This window comes from Carassius auratus, chromosome 17 (assembly GCF_003368295.1).
Source record: "Carassius auratus strain Wakin chromosome 17, ASM336829v1, whole genome shotgun sequence".
NCBI classification, from domain to species: Eukaryota; Metazoa; Chordata; class Actinopteri; order Cypriniformes; family Cyprinidae; genus Carassius; species Carassius auratus.
This window is the reverse complement of record NC_039259.1, coordinates 9,583,941-9,603,815: the sequence shown is the minus strand read 5'-3', so window position 1 is coordinate 9,603,815 and position 19,875 is coordinate 9,583,941. Positions and strand designations below refer to the sequence as shown.

General features: G+C 35.0%; 1 protein-coding gene across 1 annotated transcript; it reads right to left on the bottom strand.

Annotated features, from left to right (window-relative positions):
• Window positions 1-5,601: 5,601 nt before the first annotated feature.
• On the bottom strand, window positions 5,602-6,735 carry npy4r (neuropeptide Y receptor Y4). The gene has a single exon (XM_026286809.1). The coding sequence runs from the start codon at window positions 6,733-6,735 to the stop codon at window positions 5,602-5,604; it is 1,134 nt and encodes a 377-aa protein (XP_026142594.1).
• Between the last annotated feature and the right edge of the window lie 13,140 nt (window positions 6,736-19,875).

Sequence of the window (19,875 nt, the reverse complement as noted above, 5' to 3'; positions counted from 1 at the left end):
CAGTGGAAAATGTGTGTGTGTGAGTGTGTGACACACACACAGAGAGAGAGAGAGAGAGATTCCCTTATGTATTTTTAATATGGACTGTCTGGTTACTCAGTAAACAAAGCTATAAATACTTCCATGCTATTAATTCTCTGGCCTCTAATACACCCTCCCATAGCACAAGGCCAAAAACAGAAATTATTATTGTCCAATAACCCAGAAGAACGTATACAAACTGATTAAGTTTGAACCGAAACATAATTTAATTGTAAGGTCTGCTATGAGAAGATCGACAGGAATCATCCTGTTACAAAGTTCAAAACAAATCTGTATTATTAAATACAACAGAAAATACACCCATGAGAGTATCTGCATTCGTTTATGCTATTTAAGTAATTATAAAAATATACATTAAAAAAATAAATTGAGCAATGGCACCCTCTTTAGGATAAATGTAGTATTAATTCAAAAGTGATGCCTATACTTTTTAAAGAAAGGCTAAATCTTTTTTTCAAACATTGATAAACCATTTGAAAGTTATTATTTACTTTAGCTGAAAAGTACAACCTTGACACAGACTGGGGCTTTACTATCGAGTGCAGTTGTGTGTTTGTACAGAATCTCTGTAAAACGAGCTCAAAGTTTCCCACTGTTCCAATGGTGACCAGAAGAGGGAGGCTGAGTGACTGATGCGATTATGTGGGTGTTTTGTAAAGTTTATACGGTCAAACTTAATATTCAGTAAAAACGTAATATTCACATATAAGGTCGTTTTTAATAACTACCGCAATGATACAAAACAAACATATTTCAACTTGTTTTACTATATTAAGTTCTAAAGGGAAATTCAGTAGCATTTTTTGGCATACAAATAGAACATTTGTATAACCACAGTTTTACTACAAATACCATGGTTACAATAAGGTTAGTGTAACATGGTTAATTTGTGGTTACCATGGTTTAACTATTGTAACCATGGATTTTTGTAGTAAATCCATGGTTCATTTTCGTAATGGATGTTTATTAAATGCTTTCAATAACAAATTGAGAATTTCAACAGCTTACCTCAGTTTCCTTTCAGCGCCTCAGTGTCTATAATCTTATCAAGCAGAGCAGGGGTTAGTCTCATTACAGTCTCATTAAAGAGTATTGTGCTTGAGCCTTCCTTCACAGATCTCAAATGATTAAAATTTCTCAATGTTAGTGTAAAAAACCAAATTTCTTACCTTGTCAAAAACAACTCTTTTCAGAGCAAGCCATTTTGTAGCATTTTCTTTTAAATGTTAAAGAAACACTCCACTATTTTTGAAAATAGGCTCATTTTCCAAATCACCTAACGTTAGATTTATACAGTTGAGTTTTAACGTTACCATTTTCAAATCCATTCAGGCGATCTCCAGGTCTGGTGGTTACACTTTTAGCTAAATTTAGGATTGATTCTGATTAGACCATAAGCATCTCGCTCAAAAATGACCAGAGAGTTCTCTGCAGAGAGTTTATTTTATTTTTTTTATAAAAAAAATTGACTGCTTTGTAGTTACATCGTGTAGAAAGACAGACGGAAAATGAAAAATTGAGATTTTCTAGGCCGGTATGGACAGGAACTATAGTCTCATTCCGGCATAATAATCAAGGAACTTTGCTGCCATACCATGGGTGTAGCAGGCGCAATGATATTATGAAGCGCCTGTAAATAGTCCCAAGCAAATAATGTTAATCAAGTATCTTGATTATTACCCCATATCAGCCTAGAAAATCGCAACTTTTCGTTTTCCGTCAGTCTTAGTATAAGAAGTAACTACAGAAGAGTGAAGTTTTAAATAGGAAAAATATCTAAACTCTTTGGTCATTTTTGAGCGAGATGATAATGGTCTAATCAGATTCAATGATCTATGCTAAGCTAAGCTAAAAGTCCTACCACCAGACCCGGAGATTGGCTGAATGGATTTAAACTCTAATTTAACTCTAGGGGAGTTGTGAAAATGAGCCTATTTCCAAAAGTAGTGGAGTGTTCCTTTAATGAGCTCTGCTGACCCAGCACTATCTCTTTGGAGCCAATCAAGATCTTGCTAATTAGCACATTATTAGGAAAGGCGATTTGCAAAAAAGGTACAAAAAAAAAAAAAAAAAAAAAAAACTTATACTCACTTTTTCTGTAGGTGAAGCTGGACCACGAATGATTTGCTCGAAGAGAGATTTGTGCTGAAACGACTGAAATGCTATTGTCAATCAAACTATAGTGGGAGGGGCCTGTCTGTGTGAGGTCACAAACACAGGCTCGATTTGAGAAAGGGGTAAAGATTTAATAAAAAAAAAAAACATGCATGGATTATTATCACTATGTACACACACAGGCAACACACATTTCCATTCAAACAACTTGTTAAAATGCATGTAGCATCCGATGATCCCTTTAACCCAGATACGTGGTAAATAAAACTTTCTAAATAATAAAAAAAAGACTTTCTCACAAATAATTTTGTGTTTACTTCATTGCACACCTTAAAAAAAAACTGATGTTTGACTGTGGGAACATCTCTAGAAAAGCAGATTTTAAAGCTTTTACAGAGTGATGAGGAGGACGTGAGAGGTGGGCGTCATCAGACTGACTGGGTAATTAGCCAATCATAGCGATAAGAACATTACAGACGTTATAATATCAGCCAATCCCAGTAACATATTTTAAAAATAAATGTAAATTGAATAGTTAATAATAATATTCATATTTTAAGGGTCTAACAATCAATGCAACAATATTTAAATATAAATGTATATTATTATTATTATTATTATTAATAATAATAATCTGAAATCCAGCTATAGCCTATGTTTGTTTTGTTTTTTTACTATAAATTGTCTCATTTGGCCCTTTATACAGTATATGATTTGGCCACATTTTCAATCTTCGATGAGGCATTTTTCATATAACTTAGATTATGATTTTTTATAGGCTAATAAAAAAATTTAAATGTGAAAATTAGCCTACAACTGGTAATGTTCAGTTTTTTATATCTCATAAATGTCATCCTACCCTCTAATTATGTATGCCCTGTTTCATTTTGCTGCCAAGAAAAAAATTAATACTTTTTAAGGTAATTTAAAAACTTGCTGATTTAAACGACAACCTGTGGACAGATAAATATGCTTGAGACGCATATCTGTACTTAAATAATTACAAATAAATGTCCAGGCTATTCGATAAAGTGCTAAGAAACATTATATCATATGAACTATAAATGCAACAAAATTACAACAGCCATTTACTTTCATTTATGTTTCATTCATCTGACATATTTACAAAAACTAAACAGCATCACAACAATTTTAGGTGTAGTGAAGAAATACAGATAAACAGATGCATAAGTGAGAACCTTATAGCATGAGCCAAGTGTACAGTTCCAGGAAAATTCATATTAAACTCATCTATCCTCTCTTCTCTATACTTCTCCCTCTAAATCTCTGCTTTCCTTTTTACACCATTTGGTATCATCCCAATTGCCCATAAAAGAGATTTATTGATGTTCCACCCATGTATATGACATTACAAAGATATAGACCAGAACAGTAAACATTTATAATGTTCCACAAAACATGAAAATATATAACACCAAAATAAGATGTAGTCACATTCAATTCAGGCGTTACAATCTGTTTAGACGTTTGGGTAATTACAATCTTGCTGGCTGCTGAATGCATTCAGATATTAATGAGAGCATACTTACACATGATAAAAAAGGTAAGATTTAATAATGGAATTCTGTTCATCAGAAGAATATACGGTATATACAGCAAATAAATAGAGTAAATAAAGTATGACTTAATAAGGGAATAAGAGACTTGTGTTTGAATCTCACTATTACAGGTAAGACAGGTAAAAAAAAAAAAAAAAAAAAAAAAAGATTATTGGATATTTTTCTTTTTGTCTAAGAATCTGATCTACCTGCAAGCACTCAGTCCTGTAAATTAATTATGTAACAACTCTGCACTACTAATACATGAATTGAAATAATCTTGCTCTTACCATTGAGAACTCACTTGAAAAAAATAATAATAATGGATTGTACCAGAACCCTTTTATCATATACACATATTACAGGTGTCTTTATGTGACAGACAGGCAAGTTATAAAGCCTGACATCAGATCAACAGTCTGAACAGATTAGTTAACATTTTCTGAAAAACTACATATTTGATAGTACATTTCAGACAGTGTATCTTACAAAAATGCTTTGAACAGATTGTATGTGTGTGCGTTTGTTTGGAAGGATGAGTCACAAAAATAAGCCACAGCAGAATGAAAAAAAAAAAAAAAAAAAAACCCTCCAGCCCAGTTTTGTTTGCCCAGTGGATATTGTCATTCTTCGCCTTTTAAGGCTGCAGTTTGACAATATAAGCTGACAGGTATATTCAGATTTATTGTGGGTTTTAGCTTGCATTACGCTATGCATTAGGGTTAGCATTACGGCTTAGCTAGCTGCAATTTCCAGGCATTTGTACACTGCCAGTACCTCCAAACTTAGCTCTTTGCCTCAAGGAAGAAGAGATAATGTTTCAAATTCAAGCATTGCCTTCGACTAATTCATTCCTTAAAGCTTTCATTGTGTTTGAGTGGAAAAAGCACATAGATGAGAAATCACCATAGCTTCCATGTCCATATTTATTCCATGAGATTTAGCAGAGGATGCTTGTGAAAGATTGTAAATGCATTTTTTTGCCCTTTAAAGAACATTTTGTTAATATATTTTGTCATTCGAAGGTTTAGACAGAGTATATTTTCAATATGATTTTTACAACATGTATGTATACCATATATTTGAAATATATTTTGTCCAGAAAAAAGTATTTTTTTTTTTGTACCATATGGGTTAAAAGAGCTAAGTCTAAGGTTGGGCTGGCATCTGTGTGAAAGTTTTGGCACTGGAGTGAAACAGTTGATGTTGATCTAAGCCAGGGTCACCATACTCGGTCCTGGAGGGCCAGTGTCCGGCAGAATTTAGCTCCAACCCCAATTAAACACACCTGAACCAGCTAATCAAGGTCTTTACTTCCAGGCAGTTGTGTTGAGGCAAGTTGGAGTAAAGTCTGCCAGACAACGGACCTCCAGAACCAAGGGCCTGTCCACACGGAAATGCATTTAGCTGTAAATGTAAAAATTTTGCATCATAACAGCATTTCGTTCAGACGCATCTGGAGTAATGCGTCATTAACATATTGATGAAATTGTTTTAATATAAAACCTTGTCGGACAGTTCTGTCGACATTTAGAGAGTCGCTAAGAGTTGTCCAAAAAGTAGCTAGATTTGTTGCTAGTCACTTTTTGTAAAGAAAGTCGCTAATGGGGTCTGAAAAAGTCAGTAAATCTAGCAACAAAGCCACCAAGTTGGCAACTGGCCACACACTGGTCTTGCATGTATACTATATTGTTTTGTGGTAGATTCAGAGGTTTCGTGTGTATGCAGATATTTTTAAGATGATGCTGTGTTTACGTAAGAACGAGGAAAAAAAAATTGGACAGGGAAAGCTTTGGCTCCGTGTGGATCAAGTTTGGTGACCCCTGATCTAAACTAAACACTGGTTTTGATGTTAAGATTAATTAACATTAAGCATTTACCCCAATTACACAGAATTGTTTCTGAGTCTAAAAGATGTCCGTGACACGTCAGTGTTAATTGTGGACATCGGAAATTGTTCGTAGCTGTCCTCGAGTGACTGAAAATGGCAGTGTAGCACCACGGAGGCCACATCCTTGCGGAAGTTGCTGTTAAGGAAGCCATAGATGATGGGGTTGACGCAGGTAGAGCTCATGGCCAGCAGATGGCAGAATGAAAACAGCAGATTGTGGTAACACACAGGCAACGCCTCCTGGTGCCAGTCTGCCACCACATTAAAGGCATTTAATGGCAGCCAGCACACAGCAAATGCAGCCACCAAAGTGACAAGCATGACATTAATGCGTTTGCTGTGCATCATACGCCGGTGTTCGTCCTCTCGGTTGCGGCTGCACTGGCGATCCAGCATGCGCTGTCTGCGTCGCAGTCGCAGGAAGATGCGAAGATAACAAAGCAGCATGAGCAGCAGCGGGCAGCAGTACTGGAATAGTAACAGGCTGGTGGTGTAGGCTAGTTTGTGTTGCTGAGAGGGCCAGACTTCCAGACAAGCCTGCAGCTGGCTGAGTGGCGCAGGAAGCAGACTGTATGGCTCACTGCTGAGCAAGTGAAACGCCAAGAAAGGCAATGATGTTACGCAAGCCAGCAGCCACACAATCAAGACGGCTATGTACGCCTGAGGGACGCTCGGCTTCCAGCCAGATGGATGCAGGATGAGTTGGTGCCTTTCAAGTGCGATCAAAACCATAGACAGAACTGAAACGGTCACCGACACACACTGCACGAATGGCATTAGGCGACATAGCAGCGCACCGAAAATCCAGTGGTCCATGAGCGTGTAAACCACTGTGAAGGGAAGGCAGAACACGCTCACCAGGATATCAGAAACCGAAAGGTTGGCAATGAGGATGCTTGTGACGTTAGGAGGGTCCCGCTGGTGCATAATAATGCAAATGAGGAGGATGTTACCAAGCAAGCCCAAAATAAGCACCAGGCAGTAGCATAGCACTAGTGTAAGCGTCATGGCGCTTGACTGCCAGCAGGGGACATCAAGCAGGAACAAACTACTGTTGCTTTGATTGAGACTGAGGGTGGAGTTTAAGAGCGCCTGCCACCACTGCATGTCAAAGAGACCCGACGACATTGGCCACCTCAGGATACCGCCAAACAGCAAAGCATCTTGGGAGTCTGAAAATAACAAAGAGGTGCATCTAAATTAGACGTGCACACCCCTGGGGCACTCAGCATGCATTTCAGCAGCTTTGACACTACAGAGGCTTTAACAGTTACTTTGGAAACCGTGAGGACATAAAGTGTAAAAATGTTGATTTAATGACAAGGGTTTTACTCAGTCCCAAACAATGACCCTTATTGAACAATATCACGAGTTTCTCTGAGAACATAGACCTTTACATCTATTTGTAAGAGAGAGTTGGGTTGACACCTTTGATTAAATATAAAAAGGCGATCTCTTTGTTACTTTTTCTGTAGTTGGAAATAATGGGAAAGAGATAAAAGAGAAGTGTGTGGGTGTGATGATACTGTGACCCTGCTGAGGGATTTGAAGTGCATCCAATTATAGATGTTCCTTTGGGGGTGGCCATTGATCAAGACCTGCAATGGCTCAAAATGTGAATGCAATCATTTTGTCTCAGCAACGTATCCACTGAGTGTACTGGAGACTGTAGTGTTTTATTTGTGTGTGTCTTGGGCAGCAGGCTTGCAGAACGGTCTCATATCGATCTGAATGTTCTATGGATAATCTATAGACGCTCTGAAAACACACACTAACATGCAAAGAGCTCATTAAATTCACTGCACAACAGTTTTTGATTTGTCTGAAAAGCCCCTCACATTCCATCCATCATTAAGAATCTAAATTCTTAAAAGGACAATTAACCTTAAAAATTAAAAATCTATTATGAGTAACTCACCCTCATTACTTTGTTTTTTTTTTTCCAGTGAAACACAAGGATATGTTATACTGTCTTTTTATGCTATATGTATAAAAAATACTACTTCCTATTTATGAAGTCAAGTACAAGGAAGACGGCAGGTTCAATCTTGCCTATTTCTTGGATATATTATATTTAAAGGGTAGAAGAGATTTAGTCAATGTCCAGTGGAATTTTAATAAAATATATGGCAATGATATTTATAATACTGCATTATGGTATACATTAGCAGCCAGTGTTATCTAGACAGTGAGCTTGTTGATGATTCAGGAACTTCTAACAAATAAATGCTATTTTTTTCAATTTAAAATACATACATAAAATATGCAATAGTTATTTATAAATTTAAATATGCATCACTGGAAAGCGAAAGCAAAATACATCTGGTGGGAATAAACTAACAAAACTTAACAGTCACTGCAGCAATGGTTCTCTCTTCTGTCAGTTCACGACCAATTCAAAACACTCTTATATCAAAATGATTTTTTTTTTTAATTATGATGAATTTTTATGCTTCTTCTGACAACACATGAATTAGGCAAAATGTTCACCATGCTCTTTTCCATGCAATGCAATTGAATGGTGTCCAGGGGTTGTCAAGCTCCAAAAAGGTTAAAATGTTTCATAACACTATAGTCTATATGGATGATGGGATATATTCCAAGTCTAGACAATAGCTTTCTGGTACACAGAGAATGCCATTTAAGTTGTTATTCATTATATGCAAAGCAGTAGCATCAACATTCCCCTTTCAGACATCATACAGGTTCGGAACAACATGAGGGTGAGTAACTGATGACAGCAGCACAGCCAATCATTACAATTTGCATGACATATCATTATATCCCCAGCTGATCTCAGAATAGGTTAGTCTTAAGTAAGAAGGCATGCCTAGCTTTTGTAGGCTTTTCAGAGATAGATATGCAACAATGAGCATAATCATCGTTTATTTGCACAACAAATTATATTTTCATGCTTGGCTGTAGTCGTATCTATCTCTCTTTATCTCTCTCGCTCTCTCATTCAGAGGATAGACATAATGAGATAACTTTGGACTTCCTGTTGTAATCAGTGTCCATCATTTAATTATATTATAAAATTAGAATTCTCTCATGTCTAAACATATCTGCTACTTGGCAAACACAGAGCCAAGCAGAGTCTAAAATCAGTTTGTTACAGTCAAATGTGTGTTTGTTCCCACCACAAACAATTAAACCCTATTTTCACCCTTTAGCATAATTTGCAAAGCAAAAATTAACTAAGGCCTAAAACAGTTTAAAACAGTCCGTATAGTTTTAATGTTACATCATCTTAAAAAAAAGTTGAAATCTATTAGTTTGAATTTAAATGACCTGATGTGACATTAAAGTTCCTGTAACACCTGCAGATGTGTTTTTATGTGACAAAGCAGGGAAAATAGGACGAGTGATCTCTACCCTGCCTTACAACTCATATCCTTTTTTTTTAATATCATCAAATGTTATTTTTCACCTGTAATGGGACTTAGAGAGAGAGAAGATCATATTAACCTCCTGCACTCACACTCTCTCTCTCTCTGTCGATTTCATTCTCTTTCTCTCTCTTTCATAATCACCCCAATCTCACCTCATCTCCCCATTCTTCTCTTACAGGTGTGGATTTCCCCTAAGGCAGTTTACATGTCACACTGACCAAACCGTAAAAATACTCACATCTGCTCAAACACACAGACATTCGGACTCAACTATAATACAAACTCTGAGCTCTAGATTACAGTTACTATTAAAGCCTGGTGCATTCTGGGAATCTAGATGGTTTTAGTCATTTACTTAAATATACATAAATGTAATTTCCAAAACAATAAAAAAGCAGTTGTGCTGACCTCTGACCTCCTTTGGGTCAAGAATAATTGTAAATGATCTTAGTAAATCCTCTCTGCATATAACATTGTGATCGTATAGCCTACCCTATTTATGTGATGTGAGTTAACAAATGCGGAACATCCCTAAAGATTTATGAATCGAACCCTAAGACGGCTTTTCATTTTAAGTAAAATATGGCACAAATAAAGCTATTAGTATCACTGAATCCTGTCGCCATACTGCCCACCTGCACAAACATACTGATCTGAGAAGATGTGCTTGCATTTATGTGTGCAATGGAGAAAATTGCTTGTGTGTCCTCACTTCATGGCAACACCAAAGTGCTGTAGTCTATGTCAACATTGGACCCTGTCCAACAGATGACTGGTTACTACAAGCTTTTTCAACCTTTCTGAACAACTATGCATGTGTGCATGTATGGCTGATGTGCAATATCAATGTCTCAAAAAAGGAAGAGCATTTAATTACATATAAAATACTAAACAAAGCACAGCTTTATACTTAAAGATACACAAACATCCACAGATGCATAATATCACCCAGTCAGAGTGAATCAAACGTCAACCACATGAAGATGCTCCACAGAATAATCAAACTGTGTCAATGTTAAATTCATACATTGAGCACAGCACCTTGAATTGCTGTAATCTTTACAGAAAAGGAGTTTAAACATTTACAAATATACAAATTATTGTATACATACAATTTATTTTATAATCATTGAATATATAATGTAGAAACATGCATATATGTGTGTGCAGCATTTCAAGAACTCACCTGTGTCTTCTACAGCAGACTGCTGTCAGGCAGTCAGGGAAAAAACACTCAGATTCAGCCAACTCCAGATGTTCTACCTCAGCTGCCTCTCTCTCTCTCTCCCTCTTTCTCTCTCATCCTGGGCTTCTTCTAAGCCCACATCCTTGCAATGTGCCGTCTCTGTAGTAACTATTGTGCAGGGCTTCACACTGCATAACCCCAATGTATTCCATTGTGTTTACTGCCCACGTGTGATATGAACGATGTACTACATCTGGAATTTTGGAATATGTGCCCCTGGACCACAAAACCAGTCTTAAGTCACTGGGGTATATTTGTATCAATAGCCACAAATACACTTTATGGGTCAAAATTATAGATTTTTCTTTAATGCCAAAAATCATTAGGATATTAAGTAAAGATCATGTTCCATTAAGATATATTGTACATTTTCTACCATAAATATATCAAATCTTCATTTTTAATATGTAATTTGCAAGAACATAATTTGGACAACTTTGAAGGCGATTTTTATCAATATTTAGATTTTTTTTCTGCACCTTAAGATTCCAGATAATCAAATAGTTTTATCTCGAACAAATATTGTCTTATCATTACAACCCATACATCAATGGACAACCTACAAGCTCTTGGTGCATGAAGAAGATCTGTAAAGTTTCAAATCCAAAGAGATATTCTTTATAAAAGTAAAGACTAGTCCACACCCCCAAAACGGCCTGTTTAAAAACACCCCCACATCTCTACGTCACTATGTAGGAAAATTAGCAAAATGAAGCCATATGTTCACGTGAAGAAAGAAGGCATGCCTTTTATTCTCTCTGCTGCCATCTTGCAGAATATAATGCTTCATCAAGGCAGTAATTGCATTATTATTATTATTATTATTATTATTATTATTCTACCTCTCTACCCTCTTACTGCTTAAATTATTAACATTTTGTTGATACTGCAAGGTGTATATAAACTTTAGACTGCAACTGTGTCTATTTTTTTCACTCAACTGAACCATTTATAATGACTGGATATATGTTTCATAACAATTATTGTTCTTTCTTTCCTCAAGGAATTTTTTCGGACTTTCCTGCCTCTTTGGAACATTTCCGTTCACACTGGAGAGATGGTGTACAGCATCATGACACGTGAAGTTTAGTGCTGATGGACAGCTTCTGGGACATTGACAGACAACCCTTTCCAGCAAGTTCATTTGGAGTTATTTTTTAAAATTATTATTTAATTTATTTATTTAGACAAATTTGCATTCACTAATGCTTGAGTAAGATTTTAGAAAAAAACTTTCAGTCCTGTTTAACGTTGGTGCTAGTAAAGGTTTGAGAACTAATGGCCTGTTTTCACAGACAGGGCTTAGACTTAGCCAGGATCATAGTACAATAAGAACATTTAAGTAATTTTCAATAACATGCCTTATAAAAAACATTACTGTTTTGCATCTTGAGACAAAAAATTTTTTATTCAAAAATTTAACTCAAAAATTAATTAATTGCAATTAATGTAATTTTTAACAAACTATATTTGAAATTAAGTACAAATATGCATTTATGTGGTCAAAAACATTACATTTAATTCACACTTTAGTGTATTGTTAACTGACATTAAAGTGTATTTTAGTTCAGTACATTAGTAGTACACTTTAAACATATTAAACATATTTTAAAGACATTAGACGCAATTAAGAACATAATTGTACATATAAAGATGTACTAAAATGTGCCACTTAAGTCCCACTTAAGTTGTTAAAAAATCACTCAAAAGTTGATGCAAACTTATTGCATTTAATATAACTAAAGTGTGATTTATTTTAAATTAATTACAAATACAATTTACTTAAGCGGCGAAAATAAAATTTAACTTGCACTTATGTGTGTTCTTTTAAAGTATATTGTTTCCGCAATAAGTACACTTTATAAAAGTATACTTAAGTGCACTTCTTTTTCACAAGGGGAAAGATGCACAGCATGATATCTTGAGGTTCTTTTATCTTAAAAGAATTGTAAAGCTGTAACTTTCTTTTATAAATATGATAAAACTAAAGACTTTTTGGAGATAGGAAGGATGCAATACTACTGTATAGGTACTCAGGATTAACATGAGATTGGGTGAAACTGTGTGTGTTATGTCCCTTAAGCCTGCTGGTACCCAAGTCTATCAATAAAACACATTACATTGATCACAAATGCACAAACAAGCATAGATGCATGCTCTTAGGTAAGTTTATTTAAAATGCTGTTTACTTCAGCTCATTCATCAGGGTTTAGCCTGGTTATTTATTTTTTTTCATCAGCAATGGGCTGAGCAGCATTGTCGCCATATTCAAATCTGTTTGAACACACAAATATACAAATTGAGTTGAATGTTTTTTTTTTATATATAATTTAGACATTTTATCTCATTTACACATGACAGCAAATGCTCTCAATCTTATGGAGAAGTGAAAAAGAATGGAACTCACGGAAACTCGCCACTGAAGTCATCACTTGTGGTGTCGCCGTAAAGATCTTCCCAGCTGTCAGCTCTGTTCCAACACACAAATACACAAATGGTTTGGTATAAATGTATAATGCTAAATGTAACTTGCTTTGTATTAAAGCATCTGTCAAATATGTAAATGTAAAAAAGAAATAAAGCAACTAATATAACATAATAAAGCCCATAGATGCATGCTGTTAGGAATGTTTATTTAAAATGCTGTTCAAATTGGCTCATTCTGCAGGGTTTAGGCTGGTCATTTATCTTACATGATTTGTTCAGTGGTGTCAATAAAGGGCGCAGTCGTGGTGTCGTCATTGTCATGTCTGTTCCAACACACAAATATACAAACTGAGTTCAATATATATACATATAGCCTATTTTTTTATTTCTTGAGAAATGAAAAAGGTTGGAACTGACAGGTCATCGGGACTGTTGTCATCATTCTGGGTGTTAACATCATCCAACACTGCCACCTCTGTTTCAACAAACAAATACAAACAAATACACAGATGGTGACTAAATGTAACTTGATTTGTATAAAAGCATCTGCCAAATATGTAAATGTGAAAAGAAATAAAGCAACTTATAAAACCTAATAAAGTCCATAGAGTGTCAATAAGTGGTTATTTTTAAGTTAAATTTAGAATCAAATGAGCCAATCCACTCTACAATATTTTGAGATAGGTCTTGCTTAATGGTTGCTAATGGCTATTTTATTTGGTTGCTAGTGGCTTGGCAGCTGCCCTTGATGACATTCTAAAGGCTGCCAATGTGAATGATTTAAACCAACCCCCATGTAGGGCTAGGCGGTATATTGAGTTTATGTGATATCGATATTTTCTTTATAAGCGATTCGATATGAGGCAATACTGTTTATATCTATAAGATACGATTCACGACTTAGTCTGTGAAAGTCCCGCCCATTTGTGGTGCTCTCTGCCATATTAGCATATATGGAGCCTGAGCGAGAAGCTGTGGTTCACCAATACTTTTCTCTTGCTGTAGCTGCTGGAGGTACAATGTTAGTGCCAAAGAGCAATTAAAAGTGTTGTGTGTTGGGATGCACCAGCTAATATAGTAATCACCATAGACTGCTGAGGACACGGTGGTCCCAGAAAAAAAAACCTGAAAAGTGATATAATTTGTGCTTACATTTTACACTGGACTGCCTCATAAACGAGGGTCATACATTTGCTTCATGTGCAAATGTACAGACTCCAGACAAAGTAAGCATCACGCATCATATTTTGTTTTGCAAAAGAGCTTCTTGACTCTCTGTACGGCTAATGTTGCTAAAGCTACCATTGTCTCTGCCTGTTTTCACTAATGATGGCTTCAGGTGCTACCAGAATGATTGTGAATAGGAATGTTGTAGTTAAAAATTCTGTTTGAAAGCAATGTGTGAGGTCAGTAACACACCACGCCCCATTCACATTGGGTGTAGGTGTCAACACCTCTTGTTTACTTTGAATGGTGTGACATCAGGCCTTGGCAAAATGAATTGTGGGTCAGTCGGATTGCACTGGAACCATTGCTCGTGGCAGAACTTTTCAAGCGGCAACAATTGCCAGGACAAATTACCCGTGTATTTTCTGGAATCGCAGTGTGAAAGAGGCTTAAGACAATTGCCAGGACAAATTACCCGTGTATTTTCTGGAATCGCAGTGTGAAAGAGGCTTCAGAAACGCCTCCGTAAATTGTTAACGCTGACGCCTCATGTTCATCTCCTGCAAACATGAAAAGTAACCCACAGCAAAAGTGTTAAAGTAACCCAAATCCGCTGGAAAACTGCAGACTTGGCAACACTGGAAGGGAGGTGGGAGCCTCAGCTCCTTTTCTTTTGAATTTCAAATTCCCTTAAGCTATGGAAAAAAAGTTCTGTGGGATATTTTGAGATAAAACTTAACACACACACTTAAGAGGACAATTTTAAGTATTGTATCAATGCATTCTATGGCACCTTTAAACAAAATTGGGGTCGTCCCCGATTAAGGTTTTTCATAGTCGAATAGGAACTTTCAAATCTTCCCAAGTCGACTGAGAGTCGAATCATATGTTTGGGAGCGGGGGCAAAATACATAACCAAGATTTAAGTCAGACATTACATATTAGTCATAATTACTGATGTAACACAAGGAAAATGTGTAACGGACGCCTTGCAGATACAAAAATAATGTTTTATTAAAAGACAGTTAACATTAAACACCAGCGAAACCCTAACAATTCACAACATTTTTATTATAGTGCTCTCATTATAATGTTATGTATATGACAATAGTTATTGTTATGCATTTTTCTTTTGAGCTGTGCGCGCTGAAGTTGACCAGTAGAATGAAGAATTTGATAATAAGTTTTTAATCAATGGATTTTACTCATCATTAATCTCGTATAGAATACGCCTCGTTATTTATACAACATAATGTTAATATTACGATTTATGCCCCATGATGCATGAACGTATCTGCGCGGCTCTGTTGTTTTGAAATGTTTTGAAAACAATTGTACCCTACCTAATCGAAAAAATCCAGTCTTTCACTCTGCTTTTCAATTTCAGACTTGAAGATTTAAATCCCTGCCGCCAAGACGCTTCTCTGTCAGTCACAGTTTATGGAAAGTGAAACTTAAATCTATAGGGGTGGTTGGATTAATTCACGCACGCTATAATATTTATTTAAAGCTTATTTCTATTCAGGTCTTATTTACAGAAATATCTTAATAGGCTATATAGTTACTTTGGGAGAAAACATTTTACAAAAATGTGGGCATAGTTAAGTTTTTCACAATAGACCAAGAAGCAACATCACCTTCTGAGCTGCTTGTATCTTGAATGGGCAGCGTTTCTTCTCCCAAGGCTACATTACAGCAGAGTACTGCAGTAAGCAAAACAAACAGTCTCATCTGAAAGACAGGACAAATACATACAAAGGATTGATTTTAAATTACATTTGTTTGTAGACAGAGTACTGTATTGCTGCAAAATATACATAAAATCAGCATAAAAGGCAATCTAAAAATATAGCATTGCATATGACATTAAAAAATAACTGAAGACATAAGACAGAAATATAACATAAAAACTACCAAAACATATTCCAAGTACATATAATAAATTGCACCCATTTTGCACCCAATAAATAAAATACTATTTTTGACACATAGCCTAGGTTCCTTGCATGTTGTAAACAATGCAGAACATTCAATACCAGAAGAGACCCCATAAAACCGTATTTTAGGATAAAATTGTACAGTACCATGTCGCGGTGAGATGTGGTGAGCAATACAAGTTCAATCAAGTACCAACAGGCAGTTCTGAAACTCTCTTCAAATGCCACAATGAATACCACCTCTAAATTAACATATGTGACTGATACCCTCTTTCTAACACAATACAAATTTACATTGGTGGGGTCAGAGTAGATATTAGATATCACATTTCAAATAACAGTTGTATCACATTGCTCATGGGTAAATATTCTTAACAACCGGAGTTTGTGAATGCAAAATAATTAGTTAATTTTATATATATTTTTGCTGACCTTACAAATAATCGAAACATTACATAATAAGGTTTCTCATCAGTTGTATTTTGTTTAAAAACACTTTTTTTTTATTTTGAGTTCACCTGAACAGTGGAAGAAACGTAAAATAGCAAGGTAAGTATTTCCAGTAACTGAAATTAGATTACAAAAACTGAACAAAAACAAAACAAGAACATCTGTGTTAAATTTTATTATTTTATTTCAGGAAACTTACATTTTAAATATACTTGCAAAGCTTGAAATATATTTTACCAGCTAGAAAAAACAAACATGATATTTCAGTTTAACATGATTGATAATATGTATATTTGATTATAAAGTGTTCAATACCCTTTATTTTCACTTAACACTGCAATGTTTCCTGTTATTTCCTGTAATTTAATCAATAACATGTCAAAAAGGAAATATTGAACATAATTACTAATTTGCATCATTGTAAGTGTGTTAAATGTATCTCATTGAAAGGCAGGATAAAATGATGCAATATCCACATCCAACATCCACAATAAAGATTCAAATGTGCTTGATAAAGGAGAAATGTATGTAAACATTTCAACTAAAAGAGAGGACTAAGAGATATTAGAAAAAATCTATATTTAGTTAAAAAAATTCGTATGACATGCTGCAATGTAAAAACCAACATATTTTGACCTGTCCAATACTGCAAAAGAGACCTCAAAACAGCACTGAAGCAGTTTTTTCAACCGAAAGTTTCTTTAACTACTGTTTAGGCTTCTAACATTTAAAGGGGTCCTTGGATGTCCATATTTCACAAGTTGATATGATTCTTTTGGGTCTTAATGAAAAGTCTATAACATACTTTGGTTAAAATTCTTAATGTTAATGTCAAACAACACACTTTTTACCCTGTCAAGAGCATCTGAAAGCCGTACTCAAGTAAAAGTGCAGATATCTTACCAGAAAATGACTTTGGTAGAAGTTGAAGTCACCATTTAGAATATCACTTTTGTAAAGGTCTTTAAGTATGTGATATGTATGTAAAATTGGGCGCAGCCATTTGTAAATTCTATGGGTCTAGTAAAAACAGGAGGGTCGACATGTCAAATTATATGATTAAATGTTCATGTACATATTAAAAACATATAGAAACATTTTTGCCATCTACAATTCAGAATGTCCATAATTTTGAAAAACATGTGCGTGGTTCAAACGACAGATGCGACCATATTTGGGAAACAGCCGTGCTGTGACTAGGTTGTTATTGCATCACGTGCGTGTACTCTCGTTGTGTGATCTGGTGATATACTCAATAATGTCAGATCGCACATCATTACAGCAACACTTAGCATATTATCGCATAAAAATATACTGTATATCACACACCCCAGCCTCGACTTAAGTGGAAAATGAAATCATCTGCGGTTGTGTAAGAACTTCTTTTTAGGAGTCTAAAACTTATAAGCACCAGACCACTGATTCATCAAAAAACTGCTTTCTTGCAATCTGTGTTCTTCCGATTTTATTTTGTATTAAGTAACGAATATGCTTCAGGGAAATGTATCAGAGTAAAAGTATACATTTTAATTAGGAAATGTAGTGGATTAAAAGTGAAAGCTGACAGAAACATAAAAACTCAAGTAAAATACAGACACTTCCAAAAAAAAAAAAAACTTAAGTACTGTAACAAAATATTATTACTTCGTTACATTACACTACTGTTTTTGATGCATGTCTCTTTAAATGCTAGTGATGTCACTCATACTTTTGTCATTAAACACAACTTTTGAAATTTGACTGAATTTGTTACTACGTGAATTAAATTTGATATGTACATACATACATAGGCCACAGTTTTCAGTTATATTTTCTGAAAAAAAAAGAAGGGGAATATTGAAACCTTCAATGCATCTGTGCTGGTGTGTCAGTTGTTATCTGTTGTGTTGAAATTCTATGTTTAACTTGTTATGACTTATGCATCTGTAAATATTATTAGAAATGGGCAGGACAGTGCACATTTATTTGTAGTTCACTTTAATCAGATTAGCGATTCTGAGAATGTAACCAACACACTTTCAGTCACATGGTAATGTGCATGCTGAAGAAAGAGTTCATCATTTTTGTCATATTTCTTCATTCATATATATATATATATATATATATGTGTGTGTGTGTGTGTGTGTGAAATAGATTTAAAGTGGAACAGATTTATATTTTAATGAAAACCTCATAGACATATTAAAATTCGAATTATATATAAATGAAATAATTGTGTCGAATGCTTTGATTGGACGTACATTTCTTGGTCCTACGCCTTACACAGAATATATAAATACAGATAAATACATTTAAACCACTTAACTTAATGATTGCTATAAGGATGTGAAGAGACTTTCAACCAGCATAACAAAAATGTTTCTGAAGACAATCACTTGTTGCACCTTTAAATGTATGTAATACTGTAAACTATGCTGTATTCCCAATAAAATTCAATTTTCTTGTATTTTGTATGTGTTCTTGCTTAATATTAAATGTGCTTCTTTTGATTATTGGTGTTGCCTCAAGTAATTCTGTGTGTGTGTGTGTGTGTGTGTGTGTGTGTGTGTGGTTTTTTTTCCAGCCCATTTTAAACCAGCAATATAATACTTTTTAAACAATAGATGACCTAAATAAAACAACCCAGCATGGTGGGTAAAAACATTTAACCCAACCAGCTGGGTCAAAATAACCCAGCATGTTTTAGAGTGTACATTCACACATCTTGGTTTGTTATAATATATATTTAACATAAAAAATAAAAATAATAATAATTAACTTTGCATTCACTTTTTGTATAGCAAAAACAAAAGAGAAACTGAAAAAAGTAATGTGCTCAAATAATGTATACATCATATGCCTTCCATAAATATGAGCATGAAAAATACATTGTAGGAAGTAGAGCACAAACAACCTAAAAGCAGTGTAAAGAGCCAATTTTGTGTTATTGCGTCCTGAAGTGTTAGGCAACTGGGCATGGCTTGCTGTGGTCTGAAACAAGTGCTAGAGTGAAGGAGCAGGTTGTTTTGTCAACAACCATCTCGCATTCATCAGGGTGATCTATTACTGTTGGGATCCTACAAACACACACACACACGCACACACGCACGCACGCACACACACACACACGCACGCACACACACACACACACACAAACATAAATATAAGGACATTGTTTCACTGCTTGGTAGCACTTTATTTTACATTCCTGTTCCTCATGTACATATACTTATTATAATAATTACAATAACTATGTAATAACTAGGTACTAACCCTGAACCTACCCCTAAACCTAACCCTACCCCATGTAGTTACCTTATATTACCAGAACTTTCTTAGATAAATACACTGTAAGTACACTATAAGTATGTAAGTACACGTACTGTAAAATAAACTTTGTATTGAAAACTGAATGGTCATGAAAACACTAAATATATTAAGTCTAACTACTTTTAAACTTACTTGTTACAGCATCTGATGCCAAATAGTGCACAAAGACAGTTGTAACAGTCCTTCTCCCATTCAGAGTTGAAGTCATGGATTACTCCATCAGAGTCCACACAACCTAAATAAACCAGCACACACACAGGACCATAGATAAAACTAAATGCTAAATATTATTATTTATGATAATTTACAATTATTATTTAAAACAAGACTTTAGACAGAA

Excerpts from the sequence above, each read along its gene's own strand:
- npy4r (XM_026286809.1), bottom strand. The coding sequence starts at position 6,735 with ATGTCGTCGGGTCTCTTTGACATGCAGTGGTGGCAGGCGCTCTTAAAC.